The sequence below is a fragment of the Hippocampus zosterae genome, chromosome 2 (assembly GCF_025434085.1).
Source record: "Hippocampus zosterae strain Florida chromosome 2, ASM2543408v3, whole genome shotgun sequence".
NCBI classification, from domain to species: domain Eukaryota; kingdom Metazoa; phylum Chordata; class Actinopteri; order Syngnathiformes; family Syngnathidae; genus Hippocampus; species Hippocampus zosterae.
The window spans coordinates 25,177,118-25,204,098 of NC_067452.1; the positions used below are offsets into that span (position 1 = coordinate 25,177,118).

Consider the following 26,981-nt stretch of genomic DNA (forward strand, 5'->3'; position numbering starts at 1 on the left):
TGATGTACAGTAATAATGATAATATGATTCAGAGATAATTCTGTAAATTTCGATTATCACTCAATCAAAAAGGAAGTAAACGAGCGTTTGTCCTTGCTGTACTTATACAGTAAATCATTTTCCCCGTTTCATTTGTTTATTGAACATAATACATATACAGTATTAATTTGACAGAAAGTAAGGTCAGTAAAATAGTAAAAAGGATAGAGAAATCAGTTATCATCCAACACAATTATTATGTTTAAGGGAGTAGGAAGAAGTAAAAAACTTATCTAGTCCTACCCCGTCTTATGTGTGTATAAATAGATCAAATCAGAATGTGAAAGTCGCTGAAAGATCACCTTGAAAAGTGCAGCATCGTCCGTCTGCTTGTAGTCCTTCTTGGATGCGTGCTTCCAAGGAATCCTGAACATGGTTTTGTCCCGGTCCTCCCAACAAAGACCCTCATAGGCGCCGCTCTCCACCTGAGCTATGAGCCACTCTTTCAAGTGCGTCCTGGGCCCTTCCTGCGTCTTCATCACACTCATCACATGGGCTCGGTCCAACCAATGTACCCCCTGGCAAAACCGTATTGCAACTCAAGTCCAAGTTGACCACTAAAAAAGTAATGAGAGAGCCCCAGGCACGTGTAAAGTTCAGCACTGCACGAGCTCTTTGGGAACCGAAAGCGAAAGTTTGGCGGACGCTGCATACTTTCGGTTTCCAAGTCGCACAAACGACCTTAAATACGTAATCATAAACGTATACAAGGATTACAACACAGGTAAAGGTCACATATCAATAAACGAAAGTAGTTTACGTCTACGACTTCGAGAAGACTGTCGTGTAGCGTTTGACGCTCTGGTATTCGTTGTAGGATTATTCATAACAATGACATTGCACACACACACACACACACGCACACGCACACACGCACACACGCACACACACACACGCGCACACACACACGCGCGCGCGCACACGAATAAATAAAAAGTATTGTGTGCGGGGCAGGTGAGACTGAAAGATATAATTGGAAGTTATGCTCACCATAAGAATAGAAAATAAAAATAAAACGGCCGGGAATCAACCTCAGAACTGAGAGTACTGAAACACCTTGATTTATCAAACAATATTGAACACTCTAAAAATTGTCCCTAGGTGTGAGTGTGAGCGTGGATGGTTGTTCGTCTCTGTGTGCCCTGTGATTGGCTGGTAACCAATTCAGGGTGTCCCCCGCCTACTGCCCGAAGACAGCTGGGATAGGCTCCAGCACCCCCCGCGACCCTAGTGAGGATCAAGCGGCTCGGAAGATGAATGAATGAATGTTCATAAATTAACAAACCGAGGTAGTGTATTTTTTGGCCTTTAGAGGGCAGTGTGTTTGCATTTGCTGACCTTGTTCTGTTCTGCTACAAAGATCATGGACAACAAAATGCTCAATAATGCTCTTCTTTCATTTCAGCTCCCACGAAAAAGAACAGCTCCAATTTTTGCTCGTGGTCTTTCAGCACTATTTCTCACATCTGTAGACATCCTTGATTGAATGAACAGCTCTCTTAGAATAATGGCCTGAATCATATTTTGAATCATATTTGCTCAAATCGGCTTCATCCTACTCAACATTCATTTCTACGCCTGAAATTGAATTATTAATTAATATAATACAATATAATTTCATTCAATTTTCGTGCTTTTGGATAAAATGGGGAAAAGAAGACATTATTTTAGAAAGGTGACGTCATCGTCAAGCACTGGATGCTGCTGCTGTTTTAGATCCTTTTCAATGAGTCAACTATTAGTTAGGGGCGGCCCGGTAGACCAGTGGTTAGCACGTCGGCTTCACAGTGCAGAGGTACCGGGTTGGATTCCAGCTCCGGCCTCCCTTTGTGGAGTTTGCATGTTCTCCCCGGGCCTGCGTGGGTTTTCTCCAGGTGCTCCGGTTTCCTCCCACATTCCAAAAACATGTGTGGCAGGCTGATTGAACACGCTAAATTGTCCCTAGGTGTGAGTGTGAGCGTGCATGGTTGTTCGTCTATGTGTGCCCTGCGATTGGCTGGCAACCGATTCAGGGTGTCCCCCGCCTACTGCCTGAAGACAGCTGAGATAGGCTCCAGCACCCCCTGCGACCCTAGTGAGGATCAAGCGGCTCGGAAGATGAATGAATGAATGAACTATTAGTTAGCATGCTGCTACATAAGTGAGCAAGTCAAATGAGCAAATGATTAAATTAAATAATTAATAAAAATAAAAACGTTCATTCTTTATTTTGGTCGTTCTAACTAAAGCCTATACATCTACAAATGCTCTCCTTATATTGGCAAATATTTTGACGTGTCACACTTCCTTCTCATCACTCTTTCATTATCAGTGCCTGCTGATTTTGGAATGAAATGCAACTCAAGGAAATGTCAAACCTTTTTTCATGCCTTCCGAGTCTAATTTACCAGAGTACCGTTGTATGTCAAGGCCACAAAACGACACCACCAAAAGTAATAAAATCATCAGCTGTAATATTATTGGGTACACAAGCTAAAATTATCCAATTTATGATCAGAATCCAAAATTTATCCATCCATCCATCCATCCATCCATTTTCTTATTCGCTTATCCTAACAAGGGCCGTGGGCGTGCTTGAACCTATCCCAGCTGTTTTGGGGCAGTAGGCGGGGCACACCCTGAACTGGTTGCCAGCTAATCGCCGGGCACACAGAGACGAACAACCATCCACGCTCACAATCACACCTGGGGACAATTTAGAGTGTTCGATCAACCTGCCACACATATATTTTTGAATGTGGGAGGAAACAGAGTACCCGGAGAAAACCCACACAGGCACGTTGAGAAGATGCAAACTCCACGGACGACGGTCGGAACTGGAATTGAACCCTGCACCTCCGCACTGCGAAGCGGACGTGCTAGTCAACCACAAGGCCGCCAGTTTCCAAAATCTGCCTTCAAATCTAATAACAACGACAGCCATATTAAATGCCTGAAAAAAAATTGTAGAAGTTTAGGGCACTGTGACTTATCTTTGATAGCTCACAAACAAATACACCACCTTGAGTATGACAGCTTTTATTACAGCAGAGAACCTGAACATGTCAGGAGCACAAAAGGCTGCTCACACAAAGCCCACTCTGCGCCATTCTCCACTCCTCCCTCAGACACTTTCTGAAATCAGCTTTCAAGTTTGTGTAGCAGCTTCCACTGATTAAATAGAGTCACTGTTTCCATGACAAGTGTGCGCATAGTTCTGTCGGAGTCATTTTATGCGTATGTATCCAGCCATTTTCTATACTGCTGTCCTCATTAGTGCGGTGGGTGAGCTGGAGCTTAGCCCAGCTGACTTCAGACGAGCGGCAGGATCCACCCTGGACTGGCGGTCAGTCAATCCCGGGGCCATTCTAGGTTTAGTTCTTTGTGTGGGAAACAAAGCTGTCAGCGTCACAAACAAACAAACCTGATTGACATCTCAGGAAATAAATACACTATTTGCTTGGTATGACAATATTATTTACAATTCGTTAATACAGTTCCTTAAGTCCAAAGTTGCATCCAGGTTCTCTCGTAAGAAATAAACATCTACAGCAAAAGAAGCTACTAACACAACTGAACATAAACAAGATTGTTGATGGTGAATGAATACATGGCTTAAAATGTCTTGTATACACAGTAGAGAGCACAAGTGCGTGTGTGTGTGTGTGTGTGTGTGTGTAATTTTAAATTCCATTTCAGCCACACAACACTGTTTACTTGGAGACTACCCTGTAGGCGAAACAAGAGCTTTTTGCACACAGGAAATTGTCTTGGACCACATGTTCTTGTGCCAAAACTCGTCAGGATTTTGTTTGCGTGTTTGTGTGTAAGTGTATGTGTGTGGGTGTGTGTGTGTGCGCGCTAGTATGTGACAAGGTGATCAGCCTCTAGTGGCAGCCACAAGCTCTGACCACCATGTTGCGGTACTTTTTGAGGATGACATTGGAGCTGTCGTCAAAGTACAGCACTGAGATGGCGTGGAGCTGCGTGGGAGCACAGCAAGGCTTTGGAACTGTGTCCGGGTTGATGAAGTGAACCTGCGTGTGCCAAGAGCAGAAAAAAAAGAGGTGCATGGTCATCCACGGTTTGCTTCTAACAACAAGGCGATTGTAGAATAATTGGTAGGATTGTATTATCATCCATGTTTAATGTTATGCGTTCTATTATTTTTATTTTATTTTATTTTATGTGAAATGTTCTGTAAAGCGGGCGGCCCGGTAGCCCAGTGGTTAGCACGTCGGCTTCACAGTGCAGAGGTACCGGGTTCGATTCCAGCTCCGGCCTCCCTGTGTGGAGTTTGCATGTTCTCCCCGGGCCTGCGTGGGTTTTCTCCGGGTGCTCCGGTTTCCTCCCACATTCCAAAAACATGTGTGGCAGGCTGATTGAACACTCTAAATTGTCCCTAGGAGTGAGTGTGAGTGCGAATGGTTGTTCGTCTCTGTGTGCCCTGTGATTGGCTGGCAACCGATTCTGGGTGTCCCCCGCCTACTGCCCGGAGACAGCTGGGATAGGCTCCAGCAACCCCCGCGACCCTAGTGAGGATGAAGCGGCTCAGAAGATGAATGAATGAATGAATGTTCTGTAAAGCGCTTTGTTATAGCTGCAGCTGTTGTCAAAGCACTCTATAAATAAAGATGTATTGTTTTGAAAGGTGATGGGATGATTAGATTCGAAAAAGTCCTCAAGATTACTCACGAGCGTTTGCACAATGGCGTGGTTTGTGGCGTTCATGTACGAATTGAGTGGGAAGGCGCACTCGCCCTCGCAGTAGTACGCTGCGTATCCTTCAGGAGCGATGATCCAGTCCTGGGCATGGGACGGTGTTATGATTTAAAAAGCAGACACAGAGGGAGGCTGAGACGTGATATTAAATGTGAGGAGTTCGGACCTGCCACCCAAGATCTCGGAAGCTGACATACAGCTCGTGCTTCTTGCACGCCTGCTTCTGATCAGTGCTGCTGTTCTCTGTGCAAGGAGAGGGGGAGACATTGGTCATTCTCAAACAACAATTAAGCCCAATTGACACAACGCAGATCCAAACTCAAACATTTCAACAGCTGCTATCAGAAATCTCCTCCAGAGCCAGCAGCAATTTGCGAATGGGCCACCCAGCTCACATTGCGGCGTCAACCTTTGTCCTCTTGCTTTACTCTTCATTTGTGTTATTGTTGACCAGGCAAGGGTGGGCTTTTGCCGGGCAATGCACCCCATGCATGACGAGAAGACAGAATCTTCCATTTGCCCATCAACAATCCTTTCTGAAGAGGCATCCAGCGTCATAGGTGGCAGCTATCATCACCCCTCCACCTGGCAATACTTTTTAGGGGGCATCATACCCATGTGCTCCCTTCAGATAACAACTGTGGGTCTTCGGAACTAAAGAAATATCTCAATATAAAAACAAATAAAAAATCCATCATGATAATTTGACGATATTCTACAAAAATATTGGAAATCTGCATTTGCTTCTCAGAACAGTTGTGGTTGCCAACAAAAGCACTTGCTTATTTTTTAAATTGCTCCATATTTTGAGCTGGAGTAAGTACCACTGCCAACTACTACAGCAATCAGAATGAAAAAAAAAACAAAAACAAAACTATTTGATTTGGTATGTGGTGTACCACATATGTTACCCTGGAATATATCATTTTTGGGTCGTCTTTATAACACAAATGGTCAGAGGAATACAGCTGTTGGCGCCGTGACTGCATATCGTCGCTGACGTACGATAAACACATCAATTTTCGACTTTTTTTTTAAAAATTTGAAAATACCAACAAATGCAGCTGTGATCTTTTGGCAGATAGCTTCCAAAATGTCCCTACACATTCTACTCAAGTGATCATTAATGTAGCTGTGATGGAGACTACTAGCGTGTAAGAAGTGATATATATCGAACATCAGGAAAACTTTTAGCTATGCTTTATTTCTGGCCAAAAAGGGTCCAAATTGGTCAGTGATCAGGAACGACTGGTTCTCATCATCCACTTAAGGCCATGTCGGTCCAAAAAGTTCTAAACAGGCTTGTGTGTTTGTGACGCCGGTTGCCCCACAGCACAGCCCAGATGTGCTCTGCCATAAAAACCTTTTACTCCTTCGTAGAGAACACGGGAACTAATGTGATTGTAATGCTTGTGCAAATAAACAAAAGCGGCCGAGGGCTACTCAAACCTCTGGCATTACACTCTAATGTTTCAGCGGGTCCCATAAACATGAACCTCTCACACCTCCAGTGAAAGATCATTAGATATACGTATTGCATGTTTTGTCTTTGTCAAATTTTATGATTGTTAGTATGGCATAACAATGATTACTTATGTCATTTGGTTAAAAGAAAAATAAGCCTCTTGCATTCACGTTCAGAAATGGACAAAATGGCAGAATCCTGGCGGGCTACTTGGCAAGTGAATTGTTAGATAGGATGTTGCCAAACTCGTCAGGCAGCTGGACTGGTGTTTATACATGTTTGTAATCTCATAATTTAATCTTGCAAATATTCTTTTGGGGCCTGCCAAACAATATGGCAGAGCAGTCTGTGTGCTTTTCAGATTTCAGGTTGGTTTGAAGATCCATACTATGATTTTAGTTTGGATGTTTTCAGAGTGGCAGTTTTATCAAACTACCTGTTAATTTTTTGTTTTGTTTTTTCACGAAAACAAGGGGAAAGAGCACAGAAGATTATTTGTGTGTGTGTGTGTGTGTGTGTGTGTGTGGTTTACTCCTTCTGACACACACTTTTGTTGATTACCTGCAATGTTGGCCACTCGCAGGGCCTCTTGGCTCTTGGCCCCTCTGGAGCGATTCGGGTTCCGCTGCTTGGTGCCTCCGTGTGCTGAACGAATGCTTCGCAGGTGCACCTCGGTAGCTTTGAAGAAGGCCACCATGAACGGCTGTTTGTTCTGCGGCCCACTGCGACCGATCAGCCCTGCTGCGCGAGGGTTTATACTGTCGCCTGTACAGGGTGACACAGAGAAGAATACCAAAAAAAAGTGTCATTATTGATATCAACCTTGTTGGAAATGAAATGTGTGCTTCTCGTTTGTACCATATTATTGGAAAATGACTTGTTTGTGTATTTCTTTTTGGAGTGGGCAGTGGCTGCCCACCCATGAAAGTGAAGAATAAAATTACACAACTGAGAATTTTTTTTTTTTTTTGTGGATTGCCAATGGAAAAATCTGTGCTTGGTGCTTAGGTGAATGCAGGCCAAAGTATATTTGTGGATCGTGGTTAAAAGTTCTTAATCCAGACACATGACATAGACGTGATAGCAGCTTGAATTCGTAGAAAATATGATGTGGGGATTTGTGTTAGATTTTGTTTTGTCTGCTTTTCCATGCATGGTTCATTAGGTTTTTGTGTCCATCTGGGCTCGTGTTTAAGCAACTTGTGTCTTGTCCAGGTGTTTTTAGTTGTCACATCTGTTTGCTTGTATTTAGTTCCCTGTTCCATGATTACTGCTTCTGTCGGTGTCCTGGTGGTTTGTGAGTTTAGTCCCAGTTTTGCTTTGCTACTTAGTGTCTCAGTCTTTGTACTTTTATTATTTTGAGTCCACATGCCTTTTTTGCTTTTGTGTTAATTTTTTGGGCAGGCGGGAGGATCTCCTTTTTCAGTTCATCTTGCACATTACCTTGATTGACAGCTTCCCTGCAGTTGTGTCTGCAACGCTGCCCCGATCAGTACAGAAAAGTGGCCCACAAGCGCGTCTCATCATCTCATCATCAAATCATTCTCTGGAAATTCCTCAAATTTTTAGGTGTGCTCAAGCGCACCCCCCACCCCCCAAAAAAAGAAAAAAAAAACTATCTCTCTCTTTATATATAAGTGGAGATGTCGGCACTGTTGGACAGTCTGCGTTGGTGCGGCTGGATAGATGGCTGCTGAAGTTGAGGGTGAGGAGAGAGAAGCGTTGGCGCAGAATGCGGATGCATATTTGGAACAGAGTCACCGCTTGCAATTTAACATGGGAAAGGAGAAGTGAACCAATGTCTTTTTTTTGTCAATGGATGCTATTGCTTCTGGTTTACTTTGAAACTTTGCTTGAAGCCGACGTGTGCACATTTTGAACATAACGTCTTTCATCCACTGGTGAAAGGACATTTTGATTTTCTCCTCTTTCATCTAGAACTCCTTCGCGTATTGAGGGAAAAGTGGTTAGGATTGCACGACTGTCCGTGTTTTTATGTTGTGTGTTGTGTTTATTATTTACTTTATGTTAACTGTTTTGTAAAGCGCTTTGTTACAGCTGCAGCTGTTGTGAAAGCGCTAGATAAATCAGGATGTATTGTATTGTATTGTATATACTGTACATACATTATATACAGTGTGTGTGTGTCAAGGCCTTGGCTTCTTTGCATGTTCTATGTGGGTATGTTGGCACATGCTTGTGTGGCCCCATCCGAAGAATGTGCGTCTGATCACCGTTTGGCATATCAAGGCTGCTGCTTGACGCTGCCGGCAGACCGTCCTGTGTTCCTGTCTACACTCGCTCATCGGGACTTCAATACACACTAATAGTTGTTGCATTCCCTCCCTTATCATGAAAGCATCTGTTTTCCTTGCCAGGTATGCAACATCCTGCCAACCTGAGAGACATCATGTCATTAATCACACTCATCTGATCAACACTGTTTGTTGACAGTGTTTTCCAAAGACTAACAACCGAGCATGGTGATGACAACCTCAGGCAGTCATAGTGTCAAAAGACGTGATGACGTGGCATGCTTCCTACGAGCATACTAACCATGCTGCTGGAATGACGGATTGTGGCGGCATTGTCTGATTGAGTTTCTTTTGAGAAGAGGGGAATTGCACCTTCTGTAAATTAAAAGAGCGACCGCCTGGAAAGATATGACCCAAGTGGGTTCATCACGGGCAGGGGTCAGCAAACCAAAATGTTGAAAGAGCCATATGGGACCAAAATAAACAAAAAACAAATATGTCTGGAACTGCAAAAAAGAAAAAGCCTTATAATGAAGGCAACACATGCTGTATGTCTCTATATGAGCTATGTTAGCCTGCTATCAGGTCTAAGTTGGCTACAGATTCCCAACGAACATTCATGAGGTTGGTTTTATATATATATATATATATATATATATATATTCATTCATTCATCTTCAGCACCGCTTGATCCTCACTAGGGTCGCGGGGGGTGCTGGAGCCCATCCCAGCCGTCTCCGGGCAGTAGGTGGGGGACACCCTGAATCGGTTGCCAGCCAATCGCAGGGCACACAGAGACGAACAACCATCCACGCGCACACTCACACCTAGGGACAATTTAGAGTGTTCAATCAGCCTGCCATGCATGTTTTTGGAATGTGGGAGGAAACCGGAGCACCCGGAGAAAACCCACGCATGCCCGGGGAGAACATGCAAACTCCACACAGGGAGGCCGGAGCTGGAATCGAACCCGGTACCTCTGCACTGTGAAGCCGACGCGCTAACCACTGGACTACCGGGCCGCCCTATATATATATATATATATATATAGGGCCGCCCTATAGGATTAAGCGGTTCGGAAAATGGATGGAGATATATATATATATATATATATATATGAGGATCAAGCGGTACGGAAGATGAATGAATGAATATATTGTATATATATTTTTTGCGAGATAAAAATAATAATAAAAAAATAGAAATCACTTCAAAACTATCCATCCATCCATTTTCTGATCCACTTATCCTCAAAAGGGTTGCAGGGCGTGCTGGAGCCTATCCCAGCTGTCTTTGGGCAGTAAGCGGGGTACACCCTGCTAATGCCAGCTAATTGCAGGGCACACATAGACGAACACCCATCTGCACTCACACTCACACCGAGAGCATTCCGTCAACCTGCCACGCATGTTTTTGGAATGTGGGAGGAAACCGGAGTACCCAGAGAAACCCCACGCAGGCACGGGCGTAACATGCAAAGTCCACACAGGAAGGCTGGAGCCGGGATTGAACCCTGCACCTTTGCACTGTGAGGCCGACACGCTAACCAGTCGACCACCGGGCCCCTACTTCAAAACTAATACACAATCTAGTTTTGTGGCTTTACTTGCGTGTTTCGCAAACACATTCAACCTGTTTAGAAATATGTTATAACATACTTTCCAGAAACCTTTGAACATGTACTAACCAATACCTAACGTGCAAGGAACTAAAAGACTCCCCCCTCCTTCCTATCCAGCCCTCACAAACACACATGGGGCACAGCTGCAACACAGACATGGGAACAGGAATTGTATTGAAACAGAATGGCTACTTGTAAATGTTTTTTTTTACTTAAATTAACAAATAAATAATTAGAAACAACTAACAAATACTATAAACAAAATTGGGGTGCTGAACCGGGGACATGGTATCGCGCCGTGCATGGATTTTTACAATATGGAAGACTCATGTTCGTTAATTCCTGGTTTTGTTTTTCAAATTTGTATGGAAATGTAGATAACAGCGACAATTTAGAAGACATGTATTTTCACATTGCTCGGACTTTAACTCTTTAACTCTACAAGATGTTCTTGTACGTCTTTTTAAAATTAGGCCCCACATACCAAGGACGTACATACAGTCTGTCTTTTTTTGCGTCATAGAGAGGAGGAGGGTCTGATGCAATCTGTGATTGAGAAAAAGCCGTTTGCATTGTAAATCACGTAAAAAAAAGCGACCGGTAGGTGGCAGTGGTGCCTCATATGCTTGAAATGCATGCTTTTACGAAAACCTCTTTTTCTCTTTTTTTTGCCCAGGAATCGCCATTTTTATGAAATTTAGCCATTTTTTAATGCCGATTGCTGAAGAATGGAACAAGATAGAAACATTTTTTTTCTGCTGAAAGAAGAGAGTCCAAACTTTCTTTTGCTAGGCTCCATGTTTGTATAGCATTAGAACCAAACATTCGGTGGGCCTTGCAAGATCAGTCAAAATCCAGTAAAACGCTAGGATTGAGGGAGTTGCTCCAGTGAAAATGACTGGGATTAAATGACTTAAATGTGTTTTAAGTATGTGCAATAGGTAAAATCAGAGCTGGGGACTCAAGCTGACTCGATTTTGTGACTTGATTTGACAAGGGTTCAGAATTGAGACTCGACTTGGACTTGGACCCAAGACATGACATAAGACATGATAATTTGACGGACTTGATTGTTGGCCATTTTTTGTGTAGTTTGAAGATGAAATATAAAATTAATCAGGCTATAATGTAATGTGATGTAATGTTTTATGCAATAGATAGATCGATTGACTGACACACAGAGACACAGTGTGATTAGTTTCAAAAATTAGTTGTAATTATTTAATTTACTGTAGGGGTTGATCATAATTTGGTATGTTAAGTTGTTGCGGGTGCAGTAATGCCTTGGTTTTCATGCTCCGCAGTTCTGCTTGTGACACTCACCGTTTGTGCCGTCCAGAGCCAACTGCAGACCCAGATTTCTTCTTGGGTTGAGGACCCAGTGGTTGCTGGTGGCCGTCACATCAAAAACCAGCCAGCCCTCCTCTGCAGACCAGATCACTCGTGAGTCCAGCAGAAAAAGGTCAGACTCTCTGTGCAGGGAACACAGAAGATGAACGTGTCGCAAGTAAACAACCACAAGAAGCAGCACAGGGACTGGAAGGAATTCCAAGCAAAGAGGGAGGTTGGGAGGATGGAGCAGGAGGGGTGGGGGGGGGCTCCAGATGGTGAAGCCCAGGGGAACACCTCATTTCTTTAATTGACAATAATGGCTTTACAAATGACTAGCCATTGATACACCACATATAGTCCATCATTGCCTTAAAATTTGTAGCAACATGAGTCATAAGTCAAAAGGAGGAAGAAAATTGTTGTGAAAAAGTACATGTGTGGGAAATGTAGCAAGCTCGGTCACATCGTTCGACCGCATGGATACTCCGGATGGAGTGTAAAATCTCCATCGTGTCCTTTATGCGGCCATAGGCATCTCCCGATTGTGTGTCACAGACCTCCGATTCATCATGTGTTGTTCACATGACCGTGGGACACTTTTGTAGGGACCATCGTGGCATCTTTTGACATGTGGTTTTGCTGGGCAAGCTTTAAGATGAATACTGCAGTACTGTACATGTTGATGTGATAAAACAACAGTCTGTACTCTTTATTTGTGGCTGTATCAAATATGTTATATATCCTGCATGTTGTTCAGCCCCGTACATAACACCCATGTTGAGACAAAAAGAAGACAAAAAACCCCCAGAAGTATTCACCTGTCGGAATGTTCCTCCAGCACTTGGTAGATGCTGATGCGAAAGGTTTCGTTATCAAAGCGTTCATGGATGAAGTCTTTATAAATACGAAACTCAGCAGCCGTGACCGCTTCACCCTCAGGAATCTGGGACAGGTCAAATCGAAATTCTCGATGATGCCGTCGCACTGGTAGGAATTCCTTGTCATGCTCCACTGCAAGAAGGAAACAATGATGGCTTCAGAGATCTTATTGGTCGCTCATATGTTGCTGTTTGGAAGCTGGTGAGTGGCACATTAAGCGCATTAACCTGCTTTGTCTTGATACTCATGATGAGTGAGAAGCGACACATCTGGCATGATAAAGGCACACTGACAATTTAACGAGTGCCTCACTTCTCCCCTCTCAGCCCCGGCGAGTCATTCAGTCCAACTCTCATCTGTTTCTCGTGAGTTGAGAATCCATGTTTGGAGTACATAGTTCCGCTCATCTCCACAACACTAACCAGCCCGTTGTAACCCCCTTGGGAAGTGACCTCCTTACATCACCCCCACCACCCCTCAGCATGTTCCTCTTACGTCCTGGCAGGACGTCGCAGGGATCAGCGGCGCAACTCTCCACATCTCGATCCACTTTTCCCTTCGTGATTAACACTCAGGCAGACCTCACACATGAGTTTGACACACCTGCATTAAGGTTAGTTTGTTTTTTGGGAAGGATTCACATATCAAATTTGAGTCTTGAATTGAACCAATGTGTAATGAGTTTTGAATGTTTTATTTGGTAGAATATTGAAAAGCTTTTCTTTTTTTTACCTCTAAATTGAGGTCAGTTGGGAAATACGGGAATAAAATTAGGATCAAATGAAACTATAAATGAAGAATGAACCATACCTGGATATGAGACCTTACTGAAGAAAGACATTCGCCAAAGATCAGATGTGTCAATCATATTGGACAAAGCTTCTTGCAATGCTAGTAAGAAAATATTCTACACAAGAAAATGACCCTGTGACAAGTGTGTTTAATATGTATCAATAAATAAATAAATATTCCAAACTTCTGCTTAAACTTTCTCTGTTGACTGATCTCCACCCTCTCTTTGTTGATTTAAGCTCCACCCACCAAATGTTCTTAACTTCGTAACAAATTCCTTGGTAAAACACGGGCAGAAAAAAAAAAAAAAACAGCGATTTATTTTTGAAACCTACGTCTCACACACACACACTCAGGCCCATAAACACACCAGTTCAATAAGAATTTCTGATGACAGCGCATATATTCGAAAGCAGTTGTTGGCAAGATGAATGTGGCGTGATGTCTTACGCATGCTCCCCTACACATGCTTGACACATGCCTGTGCAGTCGTTTTACTTTCAGTGCACCTGCTGCTTCCTCCGCTCTGGTTGCCATGAAGTTGTTTTTTTTCCCCCTGCAGGCTTTACATCGCGTTTCTTTTATGTCTCCCACAAACCCAGTCGCCGTTAGTACGATTCAAAGAGACTCTAAATATGTACTTGAGCCTTAACGATTGTCTGCACCTTATATATCATTTATAGTAAAGATACAAAGTCGACGCAACATTGTTTAAATGTCGTAATTTTCTAATTAAAAAAAAAGATATTCAATTGTTTTCATGAGTTGTGTTGATTTAATACCTTGTAGCTGCCATTGTGCCCTTAACAAGGACCCAAACCCATCTAATATCAGACTCTTAGGATCCCTTTACAATTGTTGCGAAATCTAATTATGCCAGAAGCAAAGGTCCATCGCCAAATGGAGAAGTTTCCTCGACACTTTTTAACATTGTAGTTGTGATCTATTTATCAAATGAGAACACAAAAAATTGAGACACTGCAAAGCTCACAAATTCACATCAACTCTATATTGACATCTCTCCTCCATGTTTCCCCCAGTTGAACTCCTTTTGAGAAGAAGCCTATGCAGACCTTCAGCTAAGTATAGCCAAGCAATCAATCAGCAAAACAGCCAAGTCAATCTCTCAGCTCGAGAGCAGCTGAAATCTTTTGGGACACATTTGCTTCTCCAAAAATGTCAAGGCACCAGTTTGCGTAGTCTGTGGCAGCATTACAACCGCCTGGAGCTTTATCTTAAACGCAGACCTGATCTGACAATTACCGTAAGTAGCACAGCAGTCATCAGCTGTGGAAGCCAAACCTTCAGAAACATGAATGACTTCTTGAAACCGGGAGTGTTTAGCCATTGCTTCACCTGTTCTGCAAACACATGTTCACACACACGCACATCACAAAGTGAACATTGACCCGCTTTTATGATGTGCCGAGGGTCCACATTGGGCACACACATGGGGTAGGTATCACAAAGTATGAGGAAGAACCTGTGAAGCAGACAGCCTTGTGTGTCCCATCTTGCAGTCAGACTATCAATATAGCTTTTTGTAATACATAATTACAAATGCAACCACAAATGCACACCAATAGACATGCACACACACACGCACACACACACACACACACGCAAAGTGAGATGCTTTGGTTATTTGGTCTGCCGTCGGATTTGCTTTTCATACAAGCTGCTGATTAAGCAGTGCGACCCCACATCATTTGACCTGGCCTGACCACATGAAGCAAATCACAATGACAAATTGATGAGTTCAATCTGTCATTCCATTTTGAGTCGTCAACACCCAGGGTATTTATTTCTTCTACGGACCAGAGGTGTGGCATTCCGTCAATACTGACGGAAGGTCTGTCAATCCGTCACTGACAGATGCCCGTTTTGCTGAGCCTAGACGTGAAACTGATCGAGGAACCATCAACGGGCGTGGGTTTTTCTCCGTCACTGGAATCCTCACTAGCCGGGTCAGTACCAACAGATCTTTTCTATCTATCACTGAGTAACATGTCCACGTTATACTTAATGTTTTCAGTGGAATTAAATTAAAGCCAAATATATTTTATGCTTTACAACTTTGCAGATGCCAGTCGCAGGGGACACATAGACGAAGAACTATTCACACACTATCTCACAATCACACCTAGGGACAATTTTGGAATGTCGAATTAACACACAGTGCATGTTTTTGGTATTTGGGAAGAAACCGGACGACCCGGAGAAAACACACACAGGCATGGCGAGAACATGCCAATTCCACACAGGAAGGCTGGGGCACTGTGAGGCGAACATGCTAACCAGTTGACCACTGTGCCGCGCGGTTACAAAACACATACATTATAGAAACACATGTATTTGTTTATTTGCCGATAACAGTTTCTGTGCGAGTGTATCACGGTTGTCAATTTTAATTGGAATAGTTTTGCATTAGTTAATTTATTTACAAAACCTTGAGTCCCTTCACCGAAACATCAGAATTTAAGTTGAATGCAAAGTTGCATTTTAAGAGGGAAACAACCTGTAACCTTAAGTGCAGCCACTCGTTATTGTTTCTGATTCCACCACGCAAAGTTACTAAGAAGAACACGTGTAGACATTTCTGCTCGGGTTGCTCAGCACATTATGGCTGAAGTTAACTTCATATTAAAAGTGCAAGAATGTCGTATTTTCTTCAAATACTGCTGTATCAAGTGTTAAATGGAAAGACTAAAGCTCATAAATCTTCTCTCACACTGTGTCATGCTTTGTGTCCTCAGAGTAAATTAGTGTGTGTCATGACACTCCTTCCTTGAAGGTTTCCCTGTAGTGAGATAAGAATGCTAAAATAAGCCCCGCAGATATGTGGGAACAGCAGTATCCATTTGGTGTTTAAAGCAAACTATTGGCTGATTCTCAACTTCAATATGATCCCTTGGATTTGTATTCAATTTTTTAAAGAACAAAAATAGTGACAAACATCACTATCATACTTTCTGTCCTTTGCCGTTCTCATTGCTCACTCCTCACTTCCTTGTCTTACAGACCCAAGAAGTATCGCAGACACCTCGGCCTCCGGAGCAACAACAGACAGATGTGACGGCTCACATTAGCCCAAGTGTCTGCTGAGCACCGTCACACGCCTCAGTGGCACCTTGAACACTTCCGCCGCAAGGCAGGGGGGCCCAGGGCGAGCTCACCCCTGGCACTGCTGCGCTTCGGCTTGATCTTCACCCTCCCACCTTCAGTCTTTTCTGGAGATGTCCGTTCCACAAGATCCCTGTGGAGTTCATTAAGTCCTATGCCACAGCTGATTCCCATGATCAGTCAAATGTCCATCATTTTCAGAAATTGGAACACTCACAAGCCACGCATATTTGACTGACACGATATAATGACCTGCCTCTTTCTTCCTCTCAGACGGTTTGACAATGTTTTAATTACAATCCAGGGAACTGGTAGGAGTCATAGTTTCCACGAGCCTGGGGAAGAAATGGGCATTGCAAAGAAGGGACAAGTTGCTCAGGATGTTTATCCTATAAAGTTTAAAGAGGGTTTGATCTTTCGGCTAACCACAGTAGGGTGATTACTATGTCAAGAAACTTCCTGCACTCCTGATGACATCATGCCCGTGTGATGTATTTATACTGGAAAAGGGTCAACAGAGTTTCACGTTGGAACTTGGTCACACCTGACGATCATTCCTTAACTCGGTAAGAGCGTTTGCGTGCGTATTCACAAAAGAGCACACAGGCGGGCGTGCGTGTCCGCCTGAGGGCGTGCACGTGCCACTCAGACTGAATGTGTGCAAGTTGAGGCAGCGACCGCAAGAAGAAAGGTCTTTTACTTGTGGTCAAACCAAATCTTTATGAGTTCTCTAGCCTACAGGCAGTCTGCAGATCACAGATCTTGGCCTTTCTTGTCTCTCAGTGCAGTCATCAAACAAGCAAGTGTTCCCTCTGCAGCCATAAAGCAAGGAAGGTTCCACCTCACGCTTCACTGGGCATCACTGACCGGAGATTTATGGTATATTCTATATGTAACAGACTGGAACACAGAGAACGTGTTGGACTTGTTTAAAGACCATCAAGCGCAACCACATGTTTCAATTACCCTGACTGAACGACATCATCATGCAGTTTATCTCTTGACCATTCATGCCCGAGCTTGCCCAATTCTCTCTCGGGAATGTTGTTTTGCGGAACATTAAAAGGGATGAAGTCGGGGTGTGCAGTATGAACGATGTATTCAGTAGCAAAGCTATGAATTTGCCCGACTAGTGAGATTTGGATCCTGCCAGCCAATCGTTGGAACACATGTTGATTACGTATTTGTATCTGCCTCCATACTCACTGCTCAGTGAGGCGGAAATGCGCAAACTGTATGGCCAGACCCAGGAGAAAGTATGAAAAAACGTTTGTGAAATAAAGTATGTTTACAATATCCACTTGCCTTTTGAGTTGTTAAAGACGTGAGCAATTGATGTAAACAACGCTTAGCCTCATTTGTATTATAGAAGGCAGCCTTAAGAGAGCAGTATGTCATAACTCCCACAATGCAGAAAGAGCTATAGCTACATCCCTGTGCAAATATGTCAAAACAAGACACACCTCACAGCTTTTCGGACCCCACTGTAAGGTGAAAACGGATGACAAGACATATCAGAATGAGAAACTGTGAGATAGGTTAAGACTAAGGAGGGCTGAAAGAAGAGTTCAGGAGGATGACTTACTGTAGATCAGCTATAGAAACAAGGTGAAACGGGGGCTGACTTGAATGATGACCAGAACCCCCAACGCTGCAGTGGTAAAGTCAAATACAGTATAACCAACTCCTTCACAGAGAAGCTACACACTTTCGTCGCTCGGTTTAACAGCAGTAGAACATCAACCACCGGAACGTGTCTAACAACAGGATCCCCTCGCCAAGCCATCACTAGAAGTGACCAGCTGGCGACCGGCATCCTGCACTGGTTTGGGCAAATTCTAAGGGCCATGCTTACGATGCAATTCTCCCAATGGTACCCAAATTTGAAACAGACCAAAATTTAGTCCCTGGCTCTATGCCAAAAAATTTTTGATGATTCGCCATGCAACACAAAAACTTGAATAAATTGGCTTCAAACCTGCTGCGTACAATGAAAAAAAAAAATTGAAGTTACTGACAGTGTAGTGGTTCATTCATCTGACTATGGTGCAAGCAACATGGGTTTCGATTCCATTCAAGAAGGGTGTGATAAACTAACAGTCTTGACACAATATGTGCATTGCGAAACAGTGACTGAGTGGCACCTAAGTGAGCTGGGCTGAATAGGTTGAGCAGCATAGAAAACAGATATATGGAATTCACTTGGTTAGTCACAGTAATCGTTAAGTTTTAAAATGTCACCCATTGTATTGAAACCCATGGATTAGATGGGCATCCAGTTGTCTTTTAGGAGAGATGCACACCAGATATGAATCGCTACAAATTGGCTTGGTGTTGCTGATTGTTGTTGTTTCTTTTCAATTTTGATATATGTGAATAAACAAGACAAAAGCTACATACGCATCATGTCAAATCGAACCGTAATGCCACCAAATCAAAATGAATGCAATCGTCCCTGGAGCTGCAAACTGCACCTGCTTTGGCTGGTCATATTTGCTGAAAGGCAAAAGGATTTGTTTTCATCGTAGCGACATGAACGTTCAAGATATCTCAAAATCATCAAAACGACATACAACTCATCGTTACGCCAGCCAATCATGTGAGCCAATAACAAACATCCGAGGGCAAGGATCAATGAGTGAGACGTGCACAAGGAAGGGGACTCGATGATTTTTGTGGCAAAAAAGAAGTCATACTCCCTTACTTGGTTGTATTTTGGATTCAACATTTTTTTAAATAGGCTCTAAACCAGAGCAAAGTGTTGTGTAGGTCTTTCTCACTTTGCAAAAATGGCAACAAGCATGCCTTCACAGTGTTATGTTCCACCACATGGCGACAAAACATTTTTAGCGCATCGAGTATCATCGTAAATTGTGAGATGGACTTTCTGAAGCCAGAAATGATTATTAAGTAGTCAAACAACCTGTGGAACGTAGCGCTGTTGCACTCCCTGCAGGAACGCACACCGTTGTTTGTAGCTTGGTGGTAATCGCAACTCGGCCCATCCATGCATTTCATATTCTCCACTAAAGACTGAGGTCAGGCGCCGGGTGTGGCTGCTACCCACATTTTCCAATTGACTTCAAATTTATAATGGTGGGTAAAGGCACCCCCTCGCATGTCAACTGTAATGCTGGTTGCGCCTCCTAATAGTAGAAAATTATAGTAGCTGTCACTCCACTCCACCTGCTCCAATTGTATATGGTGGGTTTTATGATGGCAATAGTTTTTTTTCCTCGATTGGAATTATTTTCCACCCAATCCAAGCCAAAAAAAAACAAAAAACACACATTTTGTACTGACACTGCTGGATCTGATGCTAGCGCAGGGTTGTTGCGAGCTGAGTTCAGGAGACAGGCAGGCTGCACCCTGTGCACAAATCACAAGGCACACATCTTTCACAGTCAAGAACGCACGCTGCCTGCATGAAAGCTAGGCGAGTGAACCACTACACTATCAGTGACCTCTTGCGCATGTGTTTTATGCTCTTTCATTTTGCGGTCTCAGCAACCACAACCACCTCAGCCTTCCTTCCTGACTCTTATTATGGACTTTCACGTTCACAAGCAACATCATGACAATCTCCCAGTCCTTTTCATGCATTGAATGATTCACGTTTCCCAATGGGATACATTAAACAACATTTTGAAATACTCCAAGTCCCCCATCGTCATTTTCTGAGTGTAGTTAGTTTATTTGGACCAATTTGTTGTGTTAACAACAACGATACTTGAGATTGACACAACGGCCAAATGTTGCATCTTACTTAATTATAACAAATCGATGGCCTGTCTTTTCATTTGGTTGAAATGTTATTGAAACCAAATCATCCATTAGACTACACTTGCGCATGCACGTGTGTATTTTGAAAAAGGCAATTCATCATAATTTGGTACAAGTAGTTTCTCCACTTTTATCAGTGGGTTACAAACTCCCAACATAACCAGATGTCCACTGTCTGCAGGCTTGGCAGAGAAACAACCCACATGACACACACACACACACATATATATATATATATACACATATATACACGCGCACACACACACACACACACACACACACACACACATACAGAAATAGGCTTCCGTTTCTATAGGCAACGGATGTCATATTTCCTCATCATACCATTAAAAACATTCACTGCTGCTTTTATGTGCTTTGATCTGGCCTGCAGAGTCTGGTTGGTATTATAGGGCTTCCGCTGAGGCAATGTTCAGTTAGCATCACACAATACTGGTGACTGGTCAGGGAAAGTGGCTCTGAAATAGTGTTTTATTATGCACAAACACATCAGTTCAAAGGCACATTCTGTTCCCACAAGAAAAGGGGATAAAAAAAGTGCCTGACTTGCTTTAAAGGAACGCAATGCTATTCTGATATTACGCCTTGCTTTTCCACCCCACCTGATCCCTAGTGCCGCCGAGGAAGAGCTGCTCAATCAGTTTTTGCATGGGTAGTCATCAAAGTGCGGGGGAGTTTGATATGCTGCTAGTCGCTGATAAGACAAGGCTATAGAAACCCAGATGAAAGAAAAGCAGCAAGACGGTTGTACTGCATTTTCTTGTGCCCTTTTTCAAAAATATACTTCTTTGTAACTTTTTTTGGGGGGGGGGGGGCAAAATGGGCAATGTAGGAAAGCAATAAAATCAAAATGAGCCTAACATTACTGGCAATGAATGAGCTCTGGCCAGCAAATTTGGAACACCCACTACTTCACGCATCTGGCCTTTTGGACACCTTGCCCTGTTGTGAAGTCCCACCCACCAAGTGCTTCTCCCAGAGCAGCGCCAAGAGTGCGTAGAAGTTGCTGCATACTCCCAGATGTCATTTTGGACTCCTGGGTTCAGCAGGTGAATCAGATCCAGAGCAGAAATTTTCCTGGAACTGTTTTGGCAGCCGCTGGAGATGCAAGATTCTTTTTCATTGTTTCTGGTATTGATTTATCCACCAGCCCAACATATAATACATCAAATCATGGCGTGCATTAAAAGGAATGGCCTGACAGGAAGGCACGGCTATCTCTACCAACTGTAACATTCCATTGCCTTTGCTCACTCCCCACTCTTCACAAGGCTGTAAAACATGCCCTGAATAACACTAATTAGCTCCAAGCACATTCCTTTTGGGCATCTGAAAAGTGCAAGCATGTTTCTTTCCCAGTCCACACTATACACAAATGTGTTTACTTTTAGTTTCATTTGGAGAGGTCCACGAGTGATTTCATGAACCGAGAAAGGCAACTAATGCTGTCAATGGCAGGATGCATTCACTGTGGAATGACGGGCCTTCAGCGCTTGCTTGTTTATTCTGCGTCAATTTGGAGAAGCGACTCAGAGTTGAACCAGAGCCAGAAAGTTGGAGGAGATAGACAATATGTGTATTTATGAGGGTGGGAAAATGAGAACTCTGATTGGCTAGCAACCAGTTCAGGGTGTAGCCCGCCTACTGCACGACGACAGCTGGGAAAGGCTCCAGCACATCCCGCGACCCTTGTGAAGATAAACGAATCAGAAAATGGTTGGATGGATGCATGGATGGAGGGAAAGTGAGAAATCAATAGTGTGTGTGTGTGTGTGTGTGTGTGTGTGTGTGTGTGTGTGTGTGTGTGTGCGTGTGTGTGTGTGTGTGTATCTGAGCGCTTGGGGTTCAGAGAAAGTGTGTGCATGTGTGCAAGAAAGAGGTGGGGGAGTGGAAAAACACACAAAAGAAAGTGTTGAAATGTTTTATGTCTGAGGATTAAACCTCAGGAGGTGAGGGCCGGAGCGGGTGCTTGGAGACGAGATGTGGCGAAACCCATCGGGGACTCTCTGTTAGCTAGCTGAACCGGTGCTGATACATCAATACTGTTGGCGCAGGAAGGAAACAAGGGACATTCATGGGTGTCGCAGGATCTTGCATGCAGGATGAATCTGAGACAGGGCCAGACATAATGGAGGAGGTTGCGATGAGGGATTCCGAAAATATCAAGTTTCTCTGCACAGCTGCTCTGGTGTGCAGACAGTGGGAAACATCTATATTAACCTCTGCTCCACGTGCAGCCCACTGTGGAGGAATGCAAGGAGAAATAGGCACATAGGTGGGAAGAGAATGGATGAATACATGCTCCTGGTATGATTTGAGCGTGCAGCCCTCAGAGCGGGTGCAGACATTAACGGGCAGACATCTAAGCACAAACTCCGAAGGGAGTGATGAGGTGGTATGGTGCAGGGCCAGGTGGTGCCCTGTCAGGTCACCAAGGTAACGGAGAAACTAATTACCTGGTGAGCAGAAGTTACACACTTCCTCTGTGTCACAGCGCAAGAAGGAAAAGAGCATGTACGTTGGTTTTTTTTTTTTCATTGTAGTCATTTTTGGCTAAATATATCACATCTGGCACTGATTACAACAGCACAACACAGAAATACCCCTTGTTCCTGCTGTTGTGTGATGAAATGATCCATGATGATGACAAACTATTGCTTTTTGAAAAGGCTTGTTCTGAAAAACAAATCACCCACTGAGAGTGCAGACACGCTAGCTGCTTTCCTTGTCTGATCCCAAACACAGAAACATACGACTGCAAAGCCACACACATATAAAAACATAACGAGAACTCACAGCCATGATATACTGACCAGCATTCATTTCACAATGCAAAATGTAAAGTTTGACGCAAAGTGTGCATATCTCCTGCAGGATAATAATACTCATTATCATAATCAGAATAATGAAGGACACCGCTGACCCATGCAAGTCATTACAAAAATGCATGGACAGTAACTGGTCTGGGATAGACAAAATGTGAATAACAAAAACAAACTTTTTGTTATTGTTGTGACATGATCCATCATGATGACAAACTATTACTTTTGAAAAGGCCTGTTCTGAAAAACAAATCACCCACTGAAAGTGCAGGCACACCATCTGCTCTCTTTGTCCGAGATACCAAACACAGAAACATACCACGGCACTGTCACACACATTTCTAAACATTCTGTGTTCCAGAAAAAAAGGCTACATGACGCAGTACCTGTAACTGTTGCTTCTGTGTCAGTCATCCAGGGTGCAAAGAAAAACAATGCCAAAGTCAGACTACTTAACTGTAACCCTGCACGGAAATGTTCAGCATTCAAAATCCGAGCTGAGTAAGAATAAGCTTAACCAGATCCCAAGTAAATGAACTACGGCGCACCGTCTCGGTCTGGCCAAAAGCACTGCAAGTTGTAATTTGTTATACAGGAAATGCTTATGACATACTTAATTCATTGCGGCTGAGCGATAATGCTGCCATCGACCGCCACATTAAACACAAAGGCATTACAGATGAACGGATAGGTATGAAAGGAAGAATGTGTTTTCATTGTGAGCTGGATCTATCTGTTGACCCTGGGTCAAGGTTCTAGGTCCATTTTTTTTTTTAATTAGGACAACATTTTGACAGTTTCTGTTATAATGAGATACAAATTGATGAAATGAGTCGACACTTTTATAAGATGCCAGTGTGTGGTGCAGCAAAGGTTTGGTTACTAAAGTGCCCTCTTTTTGCCCCGGGCGCAACATGCGCGACGTGTTTGGGTGGCCCAGGCTGCGTGCATATTGCTGAGCATTCTAAACGTATGCTGTAAGCCATTTACACAGCTGGCCTTTCAAACGGAGGTGACTCAGCGAGAGGACGTCCCTGGATGGGGGGTCTGTCCCAAAGCCCGCACCGACCCAAGCTGGCCTCTCACGCGAGCTGACTCCAAAGAATTCCAGCTCCTCAGGGCGACAATGAAAAAATGATAAGGGGGAACAACGAGAATTGTGTGGAATATGCTTTCGGCTTACCATAATTACACAAATACACGTTCGCTGGTATCAGCGCTGTAATTAGATGAACACTAATAGTACTGTATAAAGCAATGCGTTAAAATAAGCTTTTCAGGAAAAGGCTAATGCACCTTGGCAGAGAGGCGCTGGAGACTTCCAGAGAGCCCAGGGACTGTTTTTAAATAAAAGCCACACTCATTCTACTCTCAGGCGACCTAAATAAAAATAAAAACCACAATGAGCAAATGTGGAAAGAAAGGAATTTGAAGAGGAAATGGGCAATCCATCCGATTCTGCCTGACGCTCATATGAAGGCAAAGAAACAAAGTGTACCTGCTGCCTCTAATCAAGCTGCCAGGAAACTGATGCTATCACAAGGGGCAACAGAACTCTTTTGGCAGATGCAGCACATACGGGAGCACAGAATTCATGCCTCCAAAAAATAAATAAATAAACCCCACACGTCATCGTCAGGGGGTTTCAGAAGTTCAGAGAAACATTTGCTGCTTAACCTTTGAATATACGACTTGTAATCGAACGTGATCGATGGCCATATCTGCTGACGCATCTCGGAATCGAGTGCCTCTCTCATCTCTCTTCCCTGTCCCCTTGATGCATTCAACCTTAGCTGCACGCTTAGCGAGGCCTTTTGACTTTGGGAGTCTCTGTGGTCAAATCCATCTGTGTTGCAGCCTTTCGAAAATAGTCACAATGCAGCAGCTCCCACTGTAATTATACAGTGCAGCGGAGGAGCCAGTGTCACCTCCCTCTCTCCTGCCAAGATGCTCCGACAATGATCTTACCAGGAGTGTAAAAGTGCAGCTCTGTGAACTGTATGCTCTTCAACAAGTTTATATTGACACATTTTTTTTACTTTGCACACAAGTCTTAAATCAATAGAAACACAAGAGGCCACTTCGCAAATGGCCTCTTTGAATGACCAATTGCAACTGACTTCATCGAGCATGGCTCATAGCTGAATGCCATTGTTCAGCAGCCAGGGAACCGTACTCACAGAGGCGCCTCTGAATCGCAGTTGGAAGGGAACACCCACTGCACTTTGATCCATTGTGCTGGTGGCACACTCTCATTCTTTAGATAACGCAGCGACCTGCTCGAACCTCCGAGTGCCAGCACCTGGCCTCGAGCTCCTGCAGAGCTGTTGAACAGAGAAACTTGCAAATCGCATTGTGTGGCAGTTCTCCTCCAGCGCACACCACACAATAACATGTTTGAAAGTTGCATGAGGAAAGTGATGCGTCGAGCTGGTGATTTATGACGAGCTGCGTATGCAGACTTACAGGTCATTACTTGTGTTTGAGGAATTTGAAATGACACAAGTTAGTGGCCTCTTGGCTTGCCATCACTAAAATGCGAATGATTCAGCATGAATTGAATTGATTTCCCCATGTAGCACTTCCAAAGGGAACAAACCAAAAGGCTGTTATGTTAGACAAAGACATCCTACCTATATTGACAAAGCTCATGACCATGTCTGCATCATTCAGGAAGTTGTTGTCTTGCAGGCCGGCGATGGGAGGCGCCTGCGTGGTGAAGATGGGCTTGTATGGATAGGAGTACCTGTCGTCGTCCACCTCCGTGGACATGGCGTTGTACAGGTCCAACATGAACATGGGGGCAGAGTTGTGCTTGCCGTGGAGGTGCGGTCGCGGCCGGTGCGGCAGCCCCAGGATGGAGAGGATCTCCCGCTGTATCTCCCGGCGCTCCTGGCTTCTCAGCCGGCGGTGAATGAAGCTGGAGTGGAACTCGTTGTCCACGGAAAAGTTTGTAAAACTCGTGTCGGCCACGACGCAGAAACTCCAAATGAAGAGCAAAGCTGGTGCGCGTCTTTCCAAAAGGGATGCCATAGCAAACGACGCCGTGCGTAAAAGTCTCTCTGCCGCCAAAAGCTCCAAAACAGTCGTTTGCACTATTAGCGACCGTGTTCAGTGTCCTGAATCAGCTGCCGTCATGATGCGGGAAATTCTCCCGAATGGATCACAAACTTCGACTGCGTCCTTTGAATGGCGTTTTTCATCAGGCGGAGCGCGTGGTCCTCTGTCGCCTGTTTGCCTTGCGACACTTGCGTGCTGCTGACTGCAAGTGCACAGTGGAAGCTGGCGGCTTTCACCAGGAGAGAACAACTTCTGCGGACAGCTGTGATGGGAGGAGCAGGCGAAAGAGATAAAGAGGGTGGCAGCTTGAATGAAGACGGCGGGTTTGTATTTGTACGCTCAGCACCGTTTCACACAATATTTTGTTCATGCATTGCACTTCGGTGCGAACGGTCATGACTGACGATGTCGACATTGCTTTTTCCCCCCTCGCTCGTTACAATTGCCAATGGAAAAGAGTCTGTTTTGAATAATTCGGGGGATTTTGTTATGATTGCATATCTTAATTGGGTCTTGGGGGCGGGGGGGGGGGGGGGGGGGGGATATGCCGATTGCGCCAAATAGCTTGCTTTGTGGACCCAAACTCATTTTTGACCATACTCCACACTTTCTGCTCTGCTGTGGCAGGACGTTTGTGACAAAGGCAGTGGTGAACAGCCACAGATTACAAAGGAGGGTTGCAGATGTTTGGCAGCTGCTTCCATGCTCCATCTGCCCCCAGTGCCCCAGCACCTCTTAAACACCAAACTTTTAAGCCGCTGCGCCGCTGACCCTCTCGTGAGTTCTGTTCTCACTGACACACTTGAATGTATTTCAGATGGCTGTTGCAGGACTGAACTCTTAGAACATGAGAGAATGGAGTTTCAAAGACTCCTCTTTCGATGCTTTAAGGCCGCAGCTCGCCGAACTTCAATCGCAAAGCAAGCAAGGCTGCCAAACAGCTTTAGCCATGATTGTAAACAGAGGGGGCGAGCAGAGAGGGTCTTCGAGTCCTGTCCACTTGGCTCACCTTACCGTGCACCACCTCAAATGTGTCTGTTTGTCGTCCTCAAGAAATGATTAGCTTCTCCTTTTAGGGTCAATATTGA

General features: G+C 44.1%; 2 protein-coding genes across 3 annotated transcripts in view; both read right to left on the bottom strand.

Annotated features, from left to right (window-relative positions):
* The window catches only part of irf10 (interferon regulatory factor 10), a 5,902-nt gene extending 5,002 nt beyond the window's left edge, over window positions 1-900 (bottom strand). The window contains exon 1 of the mRNA XM_052057148.1: window positions 342-900. Within this exon, the coding sequence (XP_051913108.1) occupies window positions 342-527 (186 nt within the window). The 5' untranslated portion in view covers window positions 528-900. The remainder of the gene's footprint in view (window positions 1-341) is intronic.
* Window positions 901-3,041: 2,141 nt separating this feature from the next.
* On the bottom strand, window positions 3,042-26,259 carry bmp7b (bone morphogenetic protein 7b). 2 transcript variants are annotated; one of them, XM_052057146.1, is made up of 7 exons: window positions 25,467-26,254; window positions 12,232-12,424; window positions 11,405-11,553; window positions 6,767-6,970; window positions 4,907-4,983; window positions 4,714-4,824; window positions 3,042-4,055 (listed from the first exon to the last, which is right to left on the bottom strand). In XM_052057146.1, the coding sequence occupies exons 1-7, from the start codon at window positions 25,864-25,866 to the stop codon at window positions 3,906-3,908; spliced, it is 1,284 nt and encodes a 427-aa protein (XP_051913106.1). In that variant the 5' UTR covers window positions 25,867-26,254; the 3' UTR covers window positions 3,042-3,905. The 2 variants fall into 2 exon arrangements, with proteins under 2 accessions (XP_051913106.1, XP_051913107.1); XM_052057147.1 differs by lacking the exons at window positions 4,714-4,824; window positions 4,907-4,983 and having other exon boundaries at window positions 25,467-26,259.
* Between the last annotated feature and the right edge of the window lie 722 nt (window positions 26,260-26,981).

Bases quoted from the DNA above. Each gene is read 5' to 3' on its own strand.
- bmp7b (XM_052057146.1), bottom strand. From the start codon at position 25,866: ATGGCATCCCTTTTGGAAAGACGCGCACCAGCTTTGCTCTTCATTTGG. The intron at 12,425-25,466 runs GTAGGATGTCTT...TCCTTCTTGCAG, and splicing joins CATGAGCTTTGTCAATATAG to TGGAGCATGACAAGGAATTC. The intron at 4,056-4,713 runs GTGAGTAATCTT...TGGCACACGCAG, and splicing joins ACGCCATTGTGCAAACGCTC to GTTCACTTCATCAACCCGGA.